The sequence below is a fragment of the Fukomys damarensis genome, unplaced genomic scaffold (assembly GCF_012274545.1).
Source record: "Fukomys damarensis isolate Sample0158 unplaced genomic scaffold, DMR_v1.0_HiC HiC_scaffold_21, whole genome shotgun sequence".
In the NCBI taxonomy this organism is placed as follows: Eukaryota; Metazoa; Chordata; class Mammalia; order Rodentia; family Bathyergidae; genus Fukomys; species Fukomys damarensis.
Window position 1 is genome coordinate 14,612,837 of NW_022900933.1, and position 19,583 is coordinate 14,632,419.

At 36.0% G+C, this 19,583-nt stretch overlaps 1 protein-coding gene and 1 non-coding gene across 10 annotated transcripts in view; both read left to right on the top strand.

Annotated features, from left to right (window-relative positions):
• The window catches only part of Rgs6 (regulator of G protein signaling 6), a 561,710-nt gene that overhangs the window by 82,505 nt on the left and 459,622 nt on the right, over positions 1 to 19,583 (top strand). Inside the window, exon 1 of one of the 9 annotated variants that reach the window (XM_033766665.1) lies at positions 18,355 to 18,443. The exons of the other annotated variants lie outside the window; for them this stretch is intronic. Within the exon in view, the coding sequence (XP_033622556.1) occupies positions 18,405 to 18,443 (39 nt within the window). The 5' untranslated portion in view covers positions 18,355 to 18,404. Of the gene's footprint in view, positions 1 to 18,354; positions 18,444 to 19,583 lie in introns of those variants that run through there. 9 annotated transcript variants of the gene reach the window in all.
• Positions 15,797 to 15,955, top strand: LOC117287175. Its single transcript, XR_004518387.1, has one exon. It is a non-coding gene; the product is annotated as a U1 spliceosomal RNA (small nuclear RNA).

Below are 19,583 nucleotides of genomic sequence, written 5' to 3' on the forward strand. Positions count from 1 at the left end.
ATAAAAGGCAAAGACTATCATCTGAATTAAAAAAACTTTCAGAAGACATGTTTAGAAGATAAAGAAATAAAAGTTTAAAAATAAAAGGATAGAAAAATATATTTTGCAATATCAGCAGAAAGCAGATGTAGCTTGGTTGATAACAGTGTTGGTTATATCATGGACTTGGTTGATTATGACATTGGATTGTTTAATGTATTCATAATTAGAACTCTTAGAGGAGAAAAATGATCAAACTATATGAAATCTGGAAAGTTTTCATCATTGATGCTGATTTCTTTTTCTGTTTGGTAAGGATGTGAGTTTTATATGCATCAAATAAGGTCTTTCAACCATGATGTGTGATAACTGAAACATAAGCACTTTGTCAAGCCACTGTAATTTAACTGGAAACATCTCCTGTGAACAATACATTATTTTAATGGTGAAAAGAGTGGGAAGAATGTAGTCAAAATCAAGTTGCCTAGGGAATGTGCCAAAAGTATCATTTTTTTCTTTACAAATGACTTAGCTTATTTTTCATTAAAACAGATCAGTAGCATTCTCTTAATAAAACAAGATTTAATTGGCTTGGCCCTTGAAGTATTCATTTTAAAAAGGAAATATCAATTGCTTATGTTTCATTGGTCAAAATGGATCATGATCATATTAATGTCAAAGAAGGTGGATAAGTGCAGTCCTATTATATGACTAGAATGAGGAGGACTGGGATATATGTAAATTGCTATGATGACTACCCTAAATTGCCACTACAGCACTTTTTTAGATGCCGTTGTTTACAGAGTTAGCCCCTTTTTATGTTTCCAAATCCAGTCTTAATAATCCTGAGATAAACATTTTGGTGTGGTTACCACTCTTCTTCTTTTTTTGGGTATGTGAGCTAATTTTTATAGATACCACATTTGATGGTATACTCTAGTACTTTATTTCTTCACTGTAGAACTTTATTTCTGCCTCCATGATATAAGTTTCTTACAGATACTATGTCTCATTTTCAATGCTGTATCCTCTAACTGTAACATAACAGATTAAATATACATTAATTAAATAATCTTTGCTTCAGTTGTAACACCCAAGGTTCGTGCTCACTTCTCACTTATACTGACAACACATGTGCTTGCTTTCCTGTGTGCAGGCTGTTCTTGTCATTTCTCTTGTGTTCCTGATTTGTCTACTGTATTGTACAATGTGCACTTAGAAAAATAAGATATCAGTAAAGTAAAATATCAAATATGTAATGAGTGCTGAGAATAAATATCAACATTTTCACATCATCTGTTTCCTTGCTTACAAAATCTAAAATATAACATCAGGAATAAAACCTATGTGAAATGCAGTGTAAATACAAACAAATATCTACCACAGAAATAATCTTTGTTTCCACTGTAACTCTGAAGGCAGTCTTCACACATGAAAACTGCATGCATCCTCTAACTGTACATAACAGATTAAATATACATTAATGGAGAAATGAATAAATTGGGAAATGTCTTTCTATGAATTGGGATTTTGTCTAGTGTAGACATACAATGTATATGCTACAAACCTGTTAGTCACCTATGGCTGTCTTGATTATCATTTTTGTGTTTTGGTCAGGACAGAGCGAGGAAGGTCTAAGAACAACATGAAATTTAAGGTTTATGAAACCTAGATCTTCCTTACTCTGTCTTGCCCTAAACAAAAATCACTCTTTAGTCTAGTGTAGCGATATGATGTATATGTTACCCACTGTAATTCTGAAGGCAGTCTTCACACAAAAACTGCATGCTCCATACACAAGTATCACTTACATTGATAGCATGCATGTTTTGTTTGTGTCCTTTTTGTATGGCACAGTTGATATCTTTTTGGTTTCCTGTTTTTGTATTAAGTCTTTGTGAAGCTGCACCTCTCTGTGATCTATCAGCTTATCACTGTGCTCCACCATTTTTTTGCATAGTACCCTGGGCAGAAACATTTTGTTTTTCCTCTGCTGTAAATGATCCCTTATGAATTCTAGTCCCAAAACTCCAAGAAAATTTCTCTGTAGTGTTTTGCACTTGTTTTCTTTGTAAACTATCAAACTATGCTACACATGTTAAAGATCAGGTAAAACACAACCATTAACCAATGCTTTTTGTTTCAAGTGATGTCATATTTGCTGCATAACTCATCAACAACATCTACTCTGCCTTTGGTTTTGCTGTTACCATCTCAGCTTTCTTTTTTGTTACAGTTTCCCTATCAATATTTCCATCATGGTACAATGTTGACATCATCAGTACCAGTTTGTTTTTCTTTATCATATAGGAGATCAATGTTATATCTTTCTGAAATCCATAAAGATTGTACTATACAATTCTCTTTTTCGAAATTGCAACATTTTATTTGGAATTTCTACTTTGTTCCTGCATATAGTTCCTATGCTGGTCAATGTGTGCTCTGATAGCAAAAGTAACATCAATTGGAAACTGTTAAACCAGTTGTCAAATGTCACATTCCAATTAGTTTGGGAGATGTAAACAGTCTATTCACAACATCATATGGTTTATTACTATATGAATAAGGACCTGGTGGTTGAGTTTCAGGATAAATTTCTTAATTGAAAACATAACAGTTCTTCACATCTACAAGAACATAAATTTTTATACCAATTTTGAAAGTTTTTGAGGCATACACATCCTGAAGCCTCAATTACTACAAAATGCTGCAAAATGTTCATCAGTAGTCATCTATTCAGATGGTATGTAAATTGTTGGACAGTTACCCCACAAATCTCAAACTATGAGCAGATAGTGACCAGATTATCAGTTCTTTTTCCTTCTTGACAGGCGGTTTATCATCAAACATCAGGCAATTTTGAAGGAAACTAAATCTCATCAGTGTCAGTGTCATTGTTATTCTACAAACTTCAAACCTACATCCATGCTTTTTCATAAGTCTTTTACATTCCTACAGTTACTATGAGAAAGCCCTTGTAAGTACAGCAGACATATGAATGATTTCAGTTCAATTAGTGAGGTGTCACAAAAATACTCATATTTTTGAGTATGGGTATTGGTGCACACAGAACATTTTACTTGTATTTCAGCATTTAATGTGTATTTTACAACATTTTGTAGCATTTTGTACGTTACAAACAATTCCCAACATTGAATGGCAATGCTGTCATTATATCCAATAGGTTTCACCCCTGCCAAGATCCTCACTATATGTTTGGACCTAGTTCCAACATTGGATCATTCCAACTGGTTGTGTGACCATCTTGTACCATTTTGACTAGTCAAATATGTATTCACATTGCTGTTTTCTTTGTCATCTGAATCAAGGAGTTCTATATTCCCTGAGTCTGTGTTGGTCGATTCTTGCTCCATTTCATTGTTACAGGAACTTTGGCTCACACAAACATCCTCAGAGTCATTATTCATCACCCATGCATGAGTATTCTGATGATTCAATTTTGACCTCTTCCAAAACTTGCAAATCTGTTTTTTTTTTTTAATGTATCATTGTACTGAATTGGGCTACTACTACCAGAAAAATAAAAATAAAACAAAAAAACCCCAACAAATCCTAAATGCACAGAAATTTAGCAATGAACATTTCATGTTCAAAGCTCACCTGGTGTTACTTTGGAGCTCCTGTACATAACTTGCTGTTCATTTGCCAAGTGGGTGAATACACAGATGGGGTTTTGCTTTCTCCAGGCACAACTACTGTGAGTCATACCCACAGTACATTATGGTAAAATACATATTTTCATAACAGAAGAGTAGTGTAGGTGTATTTTACCCCCTATGATGCTTGGGTGAACACACAGATCCTGTTAAAGTGTTTTGTGGGTAAAAAGCCCAGTTTAACACTTTTGCATATGTGCACACACCTTGCTGTACCAAGTGGGTAAACACAAAGATTACTTCTTGTATCTCCCAGGTGTAGCCGTTTAGATGCACAGCCAGATACTATTATGCTAAAGTAAAATTTTATAGTAGAAAAGTATGGGATGGTTTGTTGTAACCCAGTGTTATGCCCTATGGTTAATATTCCACTGGGCCAGAACTGTTAATGTTCCATTGAATTGGGTTTGCAAATATTTTGGTGAGAATTTTTCATTGAAGACTTTGGTCTGAAATTTTTTTATAGTATCTTTGTCTTGGTTTAGTACTAGGGCAATGGTAGCTCATAAAGTGAGTTTGCTATTTTCCTTCCTCTAAATTTTTGGATGACTTTGAGGATTGTTTAAGTACTTACTTAAATGTTTGGTAGAATTCTTCACTGAATAATTTGATCCTGGGTTTTTCTATGTTGAGTGGCTTTTTGGTTACCAGTCCAATCTCCTTCAAAGTTATTTGCCTGTTCAGACTTTTATGAGTTTGTGAGTCAGCCTTGGTAGATTGTATCTTCCTAGTACCTTATATTTCAATCAAGATTATCCAGTTTGTTGGCATATAACTATTCATAGCAATCACATAATTCTTTTTATTGTAGGGTGCATCAGTTATAATGTCTTATCTCTTTTATCTTCATCTAGCTAAAGTTTTGTCAATTTGTTGGTCTATAAAACAATCCACTTCTGGTTTTCCCAGTTTTAAAAATTGCTTTTCTACTTATAATTTATTTCCAATCTAATTGTTATTATAATCTGCTTTCTCTTAATTTTGGGTGTAGTTTGTTTTTCTCTTTCTAGTACCTGGAATCATATATTAGGTTGATGATTTAAAGCCCTTTTTCTTCTTTTTAATGTACGTTTTTACTACAAAAAAGAAAAAGAAAAAAGAAACTTAACTCCTATAATCATTTTTATCAGACCCCATATATTTTACTGTTATATTTTTATTTCCCTAAATATATTTTATCATTTCCTTTATGATTTCTTCTTTGACACAATAATATTCAAGAGTATATGGTTTAATTTCTCATACTTACTCATTTTTCACGTTTTTATTTTGATATTGATTCCTAGTTTCACTCCATGATGGTCAGAAAAGATACTTGATAGGACTTCAGTCCTCTTAAATTTGCTAAGATTTGTTTTGTGGCTAACATCTGATCTATTCTGGAGAAAGTTCCATGTGCTCTTGAGAAGAATGCATATCCCACTGTTTTTTGAGAAGAGGGTTTTGTATAAGTCTGTTAGATCTAATTGAACTTTTTATTCAAGTTCCCTGTTTAATGATCTTCTTCTGCTCTATTATTGTGTTTCTCTTTATATCTACCTTCAATTCTGTCAGTGTTGACTTCATAATTTGTATTCTCTGATGCTAGATATTTATAAATTTATAATTATTATATCTTCTTGTAAGTGTTCTTTTATCACTATGTTATATATTTGTTTGTCTCTTGTGATTTCATTTTGCCCTGGTACTGGGGTCAAACTCAGAGGTGCTTTACTACTAAGCTGCATCTACAGACTTTTTTATTTATTTATTTTGAGACAAGATTTTCTTAAGAGGCCCAGGCTTGCCTCAGACTTTTTCTGCCTCCATATTCCAGTGCTAGTATTACCAGTGTGCACCACCACACTCCACCACCATGCTCTGTTCTTATGGTGGCTTTTCTCTGTTGATTATCATTTGCATGGGATATCTTTTTCCATCCTTTGAGTCTATATGCATCATTCTATTTAAAGGAAAGCTCATGTAGATAGCATATTATAGTTTTTTTTTAAATTTGTTCAAGCACTCTCTCTTTTGATTGGGGAATAATTCATTTATACTGTATTTATAATTACCTATTGGGAAGGATTTACTGTTGCCATTTTGTGACTTATTTTCTGTATGTGTTTTATCTACATTGTCTCTTTTCCTTTCTTGGTAATTTCCTTTGTGTTTTGCTGACTTTTTTTTTTTTTTTGCAGTATGTGCTTTGATTCCTTTCTCATTTTCTTTTGCTTCTACAGATATTTTCTTTGTAGTTGCCATGGTGATTACATGAAACAGTTATAAACAATCTAGCAATATGAAAAATGTTTTCTTACATCCTCTCTCCTTTATGTTATCAGTCTCAAAAATTATCTTTTTCTGCTGTATATCCATTTACATAATTCTATAATTATTTTAAAATTTTATCCTTAAATTTTACTCTAGAATAAAATTTATACCATGCCAGCACAGTATTTCAGCATTCTATATTTATGTATTCATCTTTACAGCAGAGCTTTATATTCTCATACACTTTCATGTTGATGTCAAGCATTCTTTGATTCAAAGTACTCCCTCCCGTTAGCATTTCTTGCAATTCTAGTGTTAATAAACTCCTGTAGCTTTTGTGTATTGGGAAAAGTCCATTGCTTATTCACTTTTAAAGGCCAGTTTTGTTGGACATAATATTCTTGATTGGTATTTGTTTCTTTTAGCACTTTGAATTTATTATCCTGCTTTCTGGCTCAAAGTTTCTGCTGAGAAATTTGCTGATAATCTAATGGGAGCCTCCTTGTATATGAAGAGTCAGTTTTCTTGCTGTTTTAAAGACTCTCTCATTGTCTTTGATCTTGAAAGTTTGGTTATAATGTGCCTTAGTATAAGCTTTTTGGGCCTATCTTAGTTGGAGTCAGTTGAGGTTTTAAAGGTCCATTTCTTCTCTAGATTTGAGAAGTTCTTGGTCATTATTTTTCATACAAGTTCTCTGCTGATTTCTCTTTATATTCTCTTTCTAAGACTCTCACAATGTGTATATTGATTTGCTTGATGGTATTTTTATGATTTTGTTCCTGTGACTAAGAAGTTTCAAATAATTTATGTTCAAGTTCATTGACTTTCTCAATCTTGTTATTGAGCCACTGTAATGAATTTTTAAAATTGAATTATTATATTATTCAGCTTCTAAATTTTGCTCTGTTCTTTTAAAAATTGTTTCTGGCTTTCTTGATATTCTCATTTTCTTCATTCTTCATTCTACTGATCTTATTTGGTTGTCTGTGTATTCTTTTAGCTTACTGAGTTTCTTTGGATGGTTATTTTGAATTCTTCCTTAGTGAATTCATAGATCTTACCTCTTTGGTTACTTTTAGGAAATTTATTTCTTTGATTGGATCATATTTTTTTTGTTTTTTCCTATGTATTGTGTTTTGTATAATTTGGGCATTTGGAAAAAACCCAGCTCTCCCAGTCTTTATGAATTGGCTTCATACAGGGGAAGGTCTTTGCCAATCTATATGGCTAGAAATTCCGAGGGCCTCTCTCCCCTTTTCTGTACATATGTAATCTCTGGGTATATATTTCCCAATTAGAGGTGTTTGTCAATTTTCAACAGTTTATAATCTCCAGCTCCCTCTGGTGTTGCTCTTCAGTACTTCAAGTTCTCCAGTAAAGCCATAAGACACAAGTTAATCCTCTCAGCATCCAAAATATGTCAGTTTCTGTCCATCAGGGTTCCCAGTGAGGCAAAAGAGAAACCAGTCCTTTCCTGGAAAGATGGAACTTTGGGTATACTTTCTACTATCTTCTTGCTTGCCCAGGAATCCTGCTACTCCTGACTGAGCAGAGCCTCCAGGCATCTGAAACAAGGTATAACAAATTCAGGACCAAGGCTGGCAAACACATCAGGCAGTTCCAAAGTCCCATGGAGAGAATTTTAGGGCAGAAAAAAAGGGCAAGCATGGGCACTGCTCAGAATAGTAGGCTCTCTGGATAGCATGTACAGATGCTCCTTCTCAGGCAGGTCCACTCCTACACCTCAGGGAGGTGGGTGATTTAACCCACGGCCAGGCAGGTTTCACTACGCATCCTCCCACAAGGAGCAGCCAAGGGCCGAGGAACAGTGGGTAGGAAAGCTCCAAGGCTTGGTCTTCCCCTGCCTTATGGCTTGACAACCGGCAGTGCCATCCAACTTCAGAGGCTCATGGAATCAGCCTGAGGACAGACTTTATGAAGACCAAGTCCCTGCTCACTTCCTCGTCCCTATGCCACCTTTCTCAGCGCAGCACCTTCTCATAAACCACAGCAACAGGATCTTGCAGCAGAAACAACTCAAAGAAAACTGAAGTGGAGACTTCATTGTGTGACTGTGTCCAAGTTGAAGGGCTTTGGGAGGATCGCTTCTCTTCTTTCTTCTTCCAGTCTTCTGCATACTGTCATTGTGTATATAAAGAGGCACCTTTAAAAGGAAATATATTTCACAGATCACTTTCAATAATGCAAAATAGCCACAGTGAATCGTGACCTTGTCCAACAAACAGCAGTGCTGGCTGGGTGAATGCAGAACGATCAGGTTGGGACCGGGAGGAACTCAGTCTGTTTACTGCTCTACAGGACTTCACAGTGGCCACTTCCCTCACTGAGGCTCAGACATTCCAGTCTGAAGCACACTGTGAGCAGTTTGGACTACATGGCCTCTGTAGTTTCCCTGTCAGATTATTTGATGCTATTAATAAAGAAACAGTAAAAGTAACCCTGAACCCTTGGCTCAGGCAGGCAGTGATTTCAGTGCACTTGGAGCTCTTTGTGCTTTTTCAGAGGATAAGCGAGATGCTCCCAGAATCTGTCAGACTTGTAATTGTCTTCGTTATTCATCTCAGAGATGGAATAATGAACTCTTTTTGTTGAGGAACTATTTCTTCCCACTTTTGGGTGACTAGATATAGAGTTTGTGTACCTGCCAGAAGGTAGACAATATCTCCAGAAGAGAGTCCTGAAAATGAATAAGAGAGATAACTACACTCAAAATAGCATCATTACAAATTATTTACTATGCTTGACCATTTCAATGCTAGTTATTTTCTTGCTGGGTTGAACTTTTTATTATAAACAGACATGTTTATGTATCTTTTGTAACCTTGTTTTGACTTAAAATCTACTCTGATATTTGTATAGCTTAATTTGGGTTACAGTTTGCGTGGAAGATCTTTTGTTCATACTTTCCTTTTCTACCGTTTTTGTCTTTGGATTTAATTAGATCACATTTTCCCATCACTTCTCCCAATCTCTGTCTTCTGAGTGGGAGGGCAGTGACCCCTTTACAGGGAAAGGTGTTACTTCTCAGGAAGAGATCACCTCTGTCTGTTGGTTATTTATCTCCCACTCAACTTACAGCTTGTTGTCCCTCATTTTCTGCACTGCTATCTTTTAATTCATTCTTTTTGGAGTGAGTGAGTTTATTTCTCATCTCTGTAGCTATTTTCTTTGAGGATACCATGGGAGTTATATTGAAAATATTAAGGTTACACAACTCTGGTGTGAATTTGTGCCAGCTCAACTTAGCAATACAAAATGCTGCCCTACATGGTGCCCCAACCCTTTTTGGTGATTGAGTTTGTAGTTTTATCCATATATGCCTCATTGTGTCTCCAAAACTGCAGTAATACTGGATTTTATTTTTTGATACACGACTCTTACTTCATGTGTTTCTTATGTGCTGCATATCATTTGCTTTTTTTCTTAATGCTTTCTGCCAATCCATCTCTTATGATTGGAAAATTGAAACCATTCACATTGAGAGTTATTGCTGAGAGGTATTAACTTATTTCTGTCATTGCAGTGTTTTCTTGTTTCTGATTGCATTAGTTTTTTTTTCCTTTTGCTTAGCTGTTCATCCCACCAGGTGTATTCGTTCTTTTTGACTTATTAACATTCTTGGCTTCATTGTCTCTTTCTAGGATATCTTTGAGAATTTTTTTGTAATGGTGGTTTGGTGCTTGTGAATTTCTTGAGATGTGCCTTATCATGGAAATACCTTATTTCTCTGTCAATTTTTAATGAAAGTTTTGTAGGATACATGAGTCTGCGTTGGAAGTTGTTATCTTTTAGAGCTCGAATGTCTGTGTTGAGTAGTCTGCAGTAATTCTAATGGGTTTGTCTTTATATGATTCTTTGCCTTTATCTATTAGCTTGTAAAACTTTATTCTTGTGATGTCCTTTGAGTTTAATGTGTCACAGAGATGTTCTTTTTTGTTTGTGGCTATTTGAATTCTATATGCATTATTTCCTTGCATATTTATTTATTTTCCTATATTTGGGAAATTTTCTGCCATTATTTCTGTGAATAGGTTTTTACGCCATTTGTGTTTCACTTATTCCATTTGCTCTTAGATTAGTCTCCTTGGTGTTATCTAGCAACCATTAGATCCATTTTTCATGTTCTCTTGTTGCTATTAAGGTGTCTTGAGTAGCTGGTCTTTGAAGGGAACATTGTCTTCAAGTCTGAAATTCTGCCCTCGCATTGATTGGTTTTGCTGCCTATATTTTAACCTCAGACTGAGAATCAAACTGTTAGCTCACTTGGTTCTCAGGCCTTTGGACTTGGACTAAACAACACTCATTACTTTCCTGGTTTTCCAGCTTGCCAGTGGCATATCATGAGACTTCTCAGCCTCCATATGCATAGCCAATTCCTCTATATATCCCTTCCCTTATCTAGCTATCTATATATTCTATTGGTTCTGTTTCTGGAGAGCCTAATCCACATATTAATCATAGTCATTTTAAATTCTCTCTCTGACAATTTCAGCATCTACCTGATTATGATGACTGCTTTGTCTCTTCAAACTGCATTTTTCCTTGCCTTTTGGCATGCCTTATAATTTTTATCAAAAACTTAACATAATGGATTAGGTAATAGGTCTTTAGTGTGATATTTTATGATAAACTAGAGTAAATTGATCACAGAGTAGAGTTGGCCTGTGTTTATTTGCTGTAGCTGTGGGTGTTAGAGGCCTCCCCTATTGTTTTGGATTTCCTAAAAATTCCTTGAGTAGAGTCTATACCTTGCAGCTTCTTCAGCTATAAATGACTTACTCTGTCTTTAGTATGATAATAAAGTATATTGGTTATTTGAGGGGAAAGGGAAGTATTCTACAATCTCACAATAAAACATCAGTCTTTTTGTGGACCTGTCTTCCTGGAATGTCACTTTCTCAAGTGTTTCTTAGCTTTAGTTTTATATCTCCCTTAGATGAGGCAGGAATGCTAGAAGAGGCTAGAACATGAGCAATATCTTTCCTCTAAGTAGAATAAGACTCTAATGTCTATTTGGATTCTACTCTGGAAAGTAGGCCTTTATTATTTGTAATCCTGTTGTCATATTTCACTGTGGTTACCATTATGGATTGAATGCTTGTATCCACATAAAATCATATTTTGAATCCTTCATTGCCACTGTGATGGTATTTGTAAATGGGGCCTTTGGGAAGCAATTAGAATTAGGTGAAGTTATGTGAGTGGGACCCTGGTCTGAAGAGATTAGTGCCCTTATAAAAAGAGACACCAGAGGGATTGTATGGCAGCTTAGAATTTAGCCTCTATGCTTCCTTCTCACATGTGTACTCACTGAGAAAAAGCCATGAGAGTACACAGCAAGAAGGCAGCTGTTTGCGTGCGAGGAAGAGGGCTTTCAACAGAATCTGATCATGCCGACTCCCTATTCTATAACTCCTAGCCCCCAGAACTGTGAAAAAATAATTCTGTGTTTTTGAAGCCACTTGGTCTATGGTATTTTGTTACAGCAACCTGAATTGACTTTTCTGTCTGTGCTAGCATGAGGGGATCTATAGAATTCTTGTAGGTAAAATCCTTTAAAGCTGAGTCCTTTAAAATCCTTAAAATCCCTAAGACACAGCTCCCAAGAATTTCTTGTGTCCGTACTGTACCTCCAGCATTTGGAGAAATTACTTCTCACGTGTTCTACCAGCTTAGGACTTCAGCTGCTTCTGTTCCAGGTAAGCAGATCTTGGCTATGGCTCAGTGGACTTAACATTCTCTTCAGATTTGGGGGTGGCAGTTTGCCCTGAAGTCTCAGTTCTGTTGGGTTCAAGAAAGTCATTGTTGATATACAAGGACAAGAATAATGACTTACAAGCTGTTTCCATGTCAGGGCTGAAAACGAAAGTCTGTATTTTTTTTTTCTTCAAGCTTTATATTTAGCGCAGTGCAGGAAAGAATATTGTGAATTTTCCTATAAATTACTAATTAAATAATCCATCACTTTCTAAGTGATTTATGATGCTTTCTTTATCACATTAAACACACATACATTTTCTTTCATTTGCTCCAGCATCTTTTTCAGTACTGTCGAACATCTTTCGTTTTGGTCTCTTTTTTTTTTTTTGTACCAGAGCCATACCATTTTCATTTAAACATTTTTAATGATGTATTTTGTAATAAGGCAGAATAAATATTCCCTTGGTAACTTCTTTTGAATCTTCCATTCTCCACTAAATATCAATCCAGATAAAATGGCCATTTTTACCATCTCCTCAATCCTGTCCCTCCCCAAAGCAATCCTAGTGGGATCTTGGTCAGTACTACATTAAGCCTAGAAAACAAGGTGTAAAATAATTGCATGGCTTTAGTAAGTCAAATTATAAAAATGTCTATATAAAAATGTTTTTCACACCAGAGAAACTTCGGTATTTACATGTGTGACTTATTTATTTCACTTGAGTATGATCTCAATATGCATCCATTTTCCTGTGAATGACTAATTTCTCATTCTTTATGGCTGAGTAGTATTCCATATTATAGAAAAACCACATCTTCTTTATCCAGTTGACCTCGATATTTTTGAAGAATACTGCTTAGGTATTTTATAGAGTGTGTCTCCCAAAAGGACTTGATTGATCATTTTCTCATGATTAGACTGGTGTATATTTTTTGGTAGGAAAGACCACAAAGGTATAGTGCCTTTGCATTATATGATATCAAAGGTACATTCTGTCACTCTGACTTATCCCAGTGTCACTACTTTCTAATCACATAGCAGAAGTACTGTTTGTCAGGTTTCTTTCGTATCTTCCTTTCCATGTTGTACTGTTTGGAAAGAAGTCCCTATGTGAAACACACACTTAAACAGTAAGGGATTATACTCTACTTCCTTATAATCAGAGTATTTACATTAATTAATTGAAAATCTTCTACATGGGAGGTCTATTTCTTCCTCATTTATTTATCATTAAATTATGTACTTAGTCTGATTCATGGACATTCATTTCATGTTTTATGTTATTTTTTTCTTTTATTGAGTTTATTGGTACATTTTAGGTATACAGTACAGTTACATTCATTATTAGGATCTTGTACCTTTACATGACAGGTGGTCTTCGTTCTTATTTTTTCCCCTTGTCCCTGCCCTTATATTTTATATTATAATCCAATGCAACTTTATTTTGTACTAATTTATCCAGCCATGGCCATTGGGAATTCTTTCAGTTGGCTACTATATTCCTTGGACATACTTCTATCATTGTGTGTCTTTGCTGAACGCTTTTTTTTTTTTTTTTTTTTTTTTGTTTGGTACCGGGGATTGAACTTGAGTCCTTGTGCTTGCAAGGCAGGCCACCAAACTGCAGAGCTAAATCCCTGGCCCTGTTGAACACTTCTTTACTGACTTGTACTATAAGGTATTACAGGATTATCTTGCATATTTCCTGAAAAGCTCTAGAATCAACAATTTATTCAGGGAACCCTGACTCCTTTTATTAGACCATATTATTAAAAATCAACATCTTGGCATTGATTATTCTCTTGCTTTCTGAGATACAAATTTAGCAGAAACTAGAATTTTTGAAGAAAAATTATTCACCAAAGGAAGTTATTGCAAACCAAAATGTCCAATTCTTAGTAGGTATAAATTCTAGTAGTTGGGCATCTACCAAATACCAGGCATTAGGCCAGCCACTGGTTGAGAATAAGAAGTGAAATGTTTTAGTGTGTGTTCTGTGTGTCTGGAGGCATGGTAGGAAAAAATAAATATACATCCTTTTGATAAGAAAAGGAGAAGATAAAAGGACCACATGTTTGAAAATGACTTGAAACTGAGGCACTTTAATCAGCAGACATTGATAAGGCTTTTGAGGCATTTGGATAATGCAAAGAAGACAATTCTGGTGATTGGTGGGAAGACTACTCCTAGCAGAAGAAACATCAAAAGGAAAGAAATTGACATGTTGGAGGGACAGAAAAGATGCTAAAGGAGAATGATTGAGCAAGAAGATGGAGTGAAAGGAAAATAGAAATGAGAGTGTACCACCTGCACACTGGACAAACCAGAGTGAGTGAACAGGGGAGGGGAAGAATGGCCACAGGTAGTATTTGAGGATGAGCCTTGGGTCACGTGGCCATACTGGTATATTTCAGGATCTCTCTCTAGGAAGTTTGGTATCTTCATTATGAGTTGTCTGCCCAGATATCCATGTTTTAGCTCCTAGACTTTCCCAACAAACACACTGAAACTTTGTTCTCCCTTCACTTCTATGCATTAAAATCCAGGCTTCCAGATTGTACAATTCAAAAGAGGGGGAGCTACTCATGCTGGCTGATTCAGCCTGACCTTTTCTTCCTCACTGTACCTCCAGATATGGTCCCCTCACTCTGGAATGCTTTTTCTCTCACTGTGTTTTCTGTTTTATGTTGTGTTTTGTTTTAGGATTTTTTACCTTCCCCTTCCACTCTGTCATGGTTCCTTTGGTTCCCACTCTAATGTGTTTTCTTTTTTAAAGAATATACATTGTCCTACCTGGGGCTGTTTATTATCTGCTCATAGTTTTTTGGCCTCAGATAAAACTGTCATAGGGAGAATTAGTCACATCAGTTGGAGTTGGAGAGACAGATGAGTAGAAACAAGGACAGAAGCAAGTTGAGAGGGGACTCTTATTAGAGAGCTAAGAAGTACCTTGATGTGTTCTCAGGCATTTTGATGCTGCAGCACACTAAAATAAATCTGCTGACTTAATCCATGTTGGCTCTGGCTCTAGGCTATGCTCTAGAATGTGTGGTGTATGTGTGTGTGTTTGGCATTGGGCGTATAGAGCAGGGATTTGGGGGAATTCAGGTCCCAAACAGTTTGGTAGTTTAGTGGTACTCAAGTCTATGGTGGTCTCATCTCCAGATTCTCATTGGTATCATCCATTCTTGGCTATGAAAGTCAAAGCATTTATTATCTTGATCCCCATCTCACCTCAACTTCAAATTGCCCAATTGGTAGAGATTAGCTCCTTAATTTTGCCCCCTCCCATTATATCTTAAATGTCAAAATTTCCAATTTGGACTTCTACACATGATTCAAACCCCTCTCATTTTCTTCTATAATTGTTCTTTAAATTCTTTTTTTTTTGGTACCGGGGATTGAACTCAGGTCCTTGCGCTTGCAAGGCAGGCCACCGAACCGCTGAGCTAAATCCCCAGCCCTGTTCTTTAAATTCTAATGTTCAGTGTTGGCTTTTAATCTTGTGTTTGGCAATTTGAAATATTTTATAAAATTAATTTTCTAATATTCGGTATCTATGTGGCATTTTATGTCATCTTTTAGGTAGACTGTAGAATCCAACTCAGGGTTTTTGGATTTTTTTATGAGTAAGAATGCTATTTGGGTCAGGGTAGGAAGAGGAGATGGAAAGGTTCCATTGTGTGATGCAGCATGCAGGCATATGTCTGATAGTAGACATTTCCTTTCCTCTTCTTCCTCTCTCTGTTCTTCCTCCATTTTATCTCATCAACCACTGAGGAGTTGTGATGATATTAGTAATATCCCTCAATAGCTTTCCAACTGATTACAGGGAGATTTTAAGGCAAATATTATATAGGATACGGCTTTTTGAATCCACATGTCATAAGAAATTTACCACCCTCCATTAAGAAAGACACAGTGTAACTTATGGCTTCCAATATTGACAAGTAGTAAAAACTGATTCCATATCATAGAATCTTTATTCACCTAGCCTTATGACACTTTCATTTTGCTAGATCTGATGGCTGAAAAATACACCAGGACTAATGCTCATAGAAATGCTGAGTCTCCATTTTCTTTACATTAGATGCTTTCTACACAAAATACCAGCTCTGGCAGTAATTTGAGCAGAAAGCTGTTCATGTGAAGGTATAACATCACAGTACTTACCTGGCAGGGGAGATACCATGATCACGAACATGGTTTTCACAGGGTAAGGCTCCATTGCACTCCAGATGTGCTGACCCCTGCAATTTCCCCGACTGTGGGAAACCCGACTGCATAATTGTGGTAGTGGGGGCTGTATTTGTGCTTTCCCCTGAAAAATAAAGTATAACATCACATACAACAGCAACTGTGTCAGCTCCAAGTAGTATTCTGCTCTGACATATCCTAGTGTCTGGAAATCCATCCATTGGTTTGATAAACCAAAGAAACCCAAGATTAAACTGTGTTGTTTCCAGAAAGTGTAATAGTAAAACAGAAATAATTATTATGTAGTGAGTAGTTACCATGTGACAACTCGGCACTGCAGGCTTTATGTGTTACTTTGTTTACTCTTCCCCACAAATCTTGGAGGTGTTATCACACATTTACATGTGAAGACACTGAAAACCAAACAGCTAATAAATGGATTTGGTAATTTTTCTTGTTCTGGCCACCACTATCTATTAAATTGATTATTAAGACATAGATATACTTTATCAAGTTAGTTAGCCAATCCAGTGACCATTGAGAGAGTTAGGCAGAGGGGAGGTGAGGAATGACTGTCACAGAGTGGAAAAAGAGTCACTTCTCATGAAAGTGTACATCTGGAGTTGCTTGAGGTGATGCTAAGGGTGGTGGCATGAACTATGATGGCTGTGCTTTTCCAAATGTGGTGTTTGACTTGTCTTTGAATCATGGTATGAGTTTGTAAATTTAAGGTGGGGACACTGCTTTGTGTGTGCAGTGCCCACCATTGGCTGGCTGGCTATCATTTAGTACCTGGATGAGGGTCTTAGATTTTACTGTACTAAGATTCCTCAAGTAAAGTGAACCAAACCAAAGAGAGTGTTGATTCATGTTTTTCCTGTTTAGTCATACTTCTGAATATGTGGTCACATGTATCCTAGGGTAAATGATAGCTAAATTGTCACCCATCTTTATTTCCACTTCAACAGAGTTACCAAATTGTGCTTTAACTCTGAATTTCCAGCAGGTTTCACAGCTGCAGTTTTTTTCTTAGCATTTTTTTAGGATTATGTGGATCAAAGAAGATTTTAATTCATTTCTCCAGATAATACATTCTCATAAGTCTTTTCTCTGCCAAAGGTAGGGTAGTATCTGCTACCTCTTTCTCATGTCCTTTTAGTGCAAATTATCTTTTTTTCCTTTGCAATTTCTTGAGTACCCAGTTGTTTTCTGTCTCCCCTTGAAATTTACCAAAAAGAGAGACAAATCATGCCTTAATGTAAAATGAAGGAGGTTTGTGGGGTGAATAGGGAATCAGAATAGAGATGAATGATACCACTTTCCCTCAGGTATTTGGAGGTTTCCAGACAACCAGTGCTCTTACCAGTGTTCCCCAGACTTTGAGAAATACTAGGTTGGCATTTTCTCTGTGGAGACTGCCCTTTGTCACTAGGATACTGTTACTTTTTTGTAGAGGTTTTCTTCTAAAGTAGAAGACTTGAAGTTGTAAATGGTTTCTGTTGTATTCTAGTTTCACCAAAAATGCATGGCATTAAAGAGCTAAAAAATTATTAATAATCTCTGCCTGGGTCACCCAATCAGGTTGGGAGAGGGGTGCTCTTAGGCTACTATTATGGTTGGCATCCAAAAGGCTCTTTGTGGTCAAGGCTGGGTTGCCAGCTGATGGGATTTGGGGAACTGATTTGATCAGGAAGGCTCCAATTTCAATAATTGGGTTAATCACTGATGGATTCATTAGCTGCATAGGCTGTGAAGAGGCGGGGCCTACTTGGATGAATTGTGTTACTAGGCCATGACTTTGGAGGGTATATCTTGTCCCCAGCCCTTCCTTTTTGGGTCTCGAAGAAGCTCTTCTCTTCCATATGCTCTATGCCACGAGGTACTGTGAAAAATTCTGTATAATCCCACCACCCAGAGATAAGTTTCAGTCCCTTTCAGCTTGTAAGTTCTATTGCAAACATTGTATTTCATGCTGCCTACTTACTAAATATTGAGAGATTAATATTACTTCTATGATGATGATGATGATGATTTATTAATAATTTCCTAGAGTTGATTCACAGAGATTTGAAATTATAGCCATAATAGAAAGTCAAGAGTTTATTTTCTCAGCTGGAAAGGAGAGAGAAGAAAAAATTGTAACAGTGATGAACTTTTTTCTAAGTGTGTATTTGTGTTGGGTGGTTCTAATTTAAAGACAGAGAAGTTATTTAACTACTGTTTTTATGATTCATTCTTTAAAAAATAGAATTATTTTCCTACCAAAACTTTGAAAAACCTCCAAGTTGTATCAGGAAGAATATTAAAAATGGGAGATAGCAACTTGGAGGATTTTAATTTGGAAGCTTCCAGCTTTTGGAACCCAGAGCACTAATCATGCCATTGGCCCTAGCTTTACTTGCCTCCAATATGGGGATCAGATTAAAAATGAAAGAAGTGCTTGGAATAATAGGGCAGGGATTGGAAAAGCTCAGTAAAAGGGTGTAGGTGCCTTATAATAACTACCTTTGTGTTTATAGCTTTTCTATGGTGAAAACCTAATCTGCACAAAGGCACCATGATCTTTCCAGTAAGAAATGAAGGAGTGGGTGACTCAGGAGCAGTCAGCCAGAAAAGTAAGTAAGTGGGTTTGGACATGTCACCCCAACAACCCACACAGAACAGCTGGTTACAGCGCTTGTCCCTTGAGTCTCCTTGGTGGACAAGGTTAACTGTAGTTGGAGCTTTGCATCTGAGGTCTTCTTGTAGTTACCTGCCACATTTACCTATTAATTTCTGTTCTTGAAACTCTAAGTGGGAAGCTTTCTGTTTATTCATTTTACTTTTTGGATGGGGAAGGGACTACCAATTGTATTCACTGTGTGTAGTTGCTAAAATTTTCCAGGAGGATTTACTGTATCAAAAAAGCAATTTTAGAAAGTAGAAAATGTAACAATCAAAACAAGACAAAACAGTGACACTAAAAACCATGAACTTGATAAAACTGATGAACTTGATGATTTTAATGCAATAAAGACATATTTCTTTTGTCAACAAGATAAAAAGAAAGGCAAATAGGAATTCTTGGAAAAACAAAAATTTGCAAAGTAAGCGCCAATTCAATATGAAGTGAACTATAGTGTGACAGGATTCTGAGTGATGTTATTAACAAAAAGAATGTACAAGAATTTGATGCTTGGAAATGGTATAGTGACAAAGGAATATAATCCCCTTTAACTAGAGCTATAGTTCCTTTAAGTGGAAATACAATTTCACTGTTTGGATCTGCATTCAATAAAAAAGACCTTCCTAATTGTAGTAGTAGCAATAACTGATTAGTTTCAATTGCTCATAATCAATCTATATGAAAGCAAGAAGGGTAAATTACATTTGCTAAACCAATTGAAAATGCTCTGAAACTTGACACTGCAAAATAATGATATAGATAATGACATGCAAGAGAGAGAAGGGCTAAAAGGCATAGTGATGTATAAGGGCATGTATATTCTCTTATTTCTAATGGACAGTTGAAGGGTACTCTTTAATCTTGATAAATGGAAAAATAGAGATTTGGGAATATAATTACAAATTAAACTAAAAAATAAAAGTTGTATTCATGGAAAGATACAAAGGGGAAAGGTGACAGTCCCCAAATCTTTCTTTCTCAGCGCGGTATTAATATAAACAGTTTAAAGTTTATAGAAACAGGATAGGGGTAAGGCAGGCTTCTACTTTTCACTCTTTATCCTTGTTCAATTTCTCTCTTTTTAAAAATC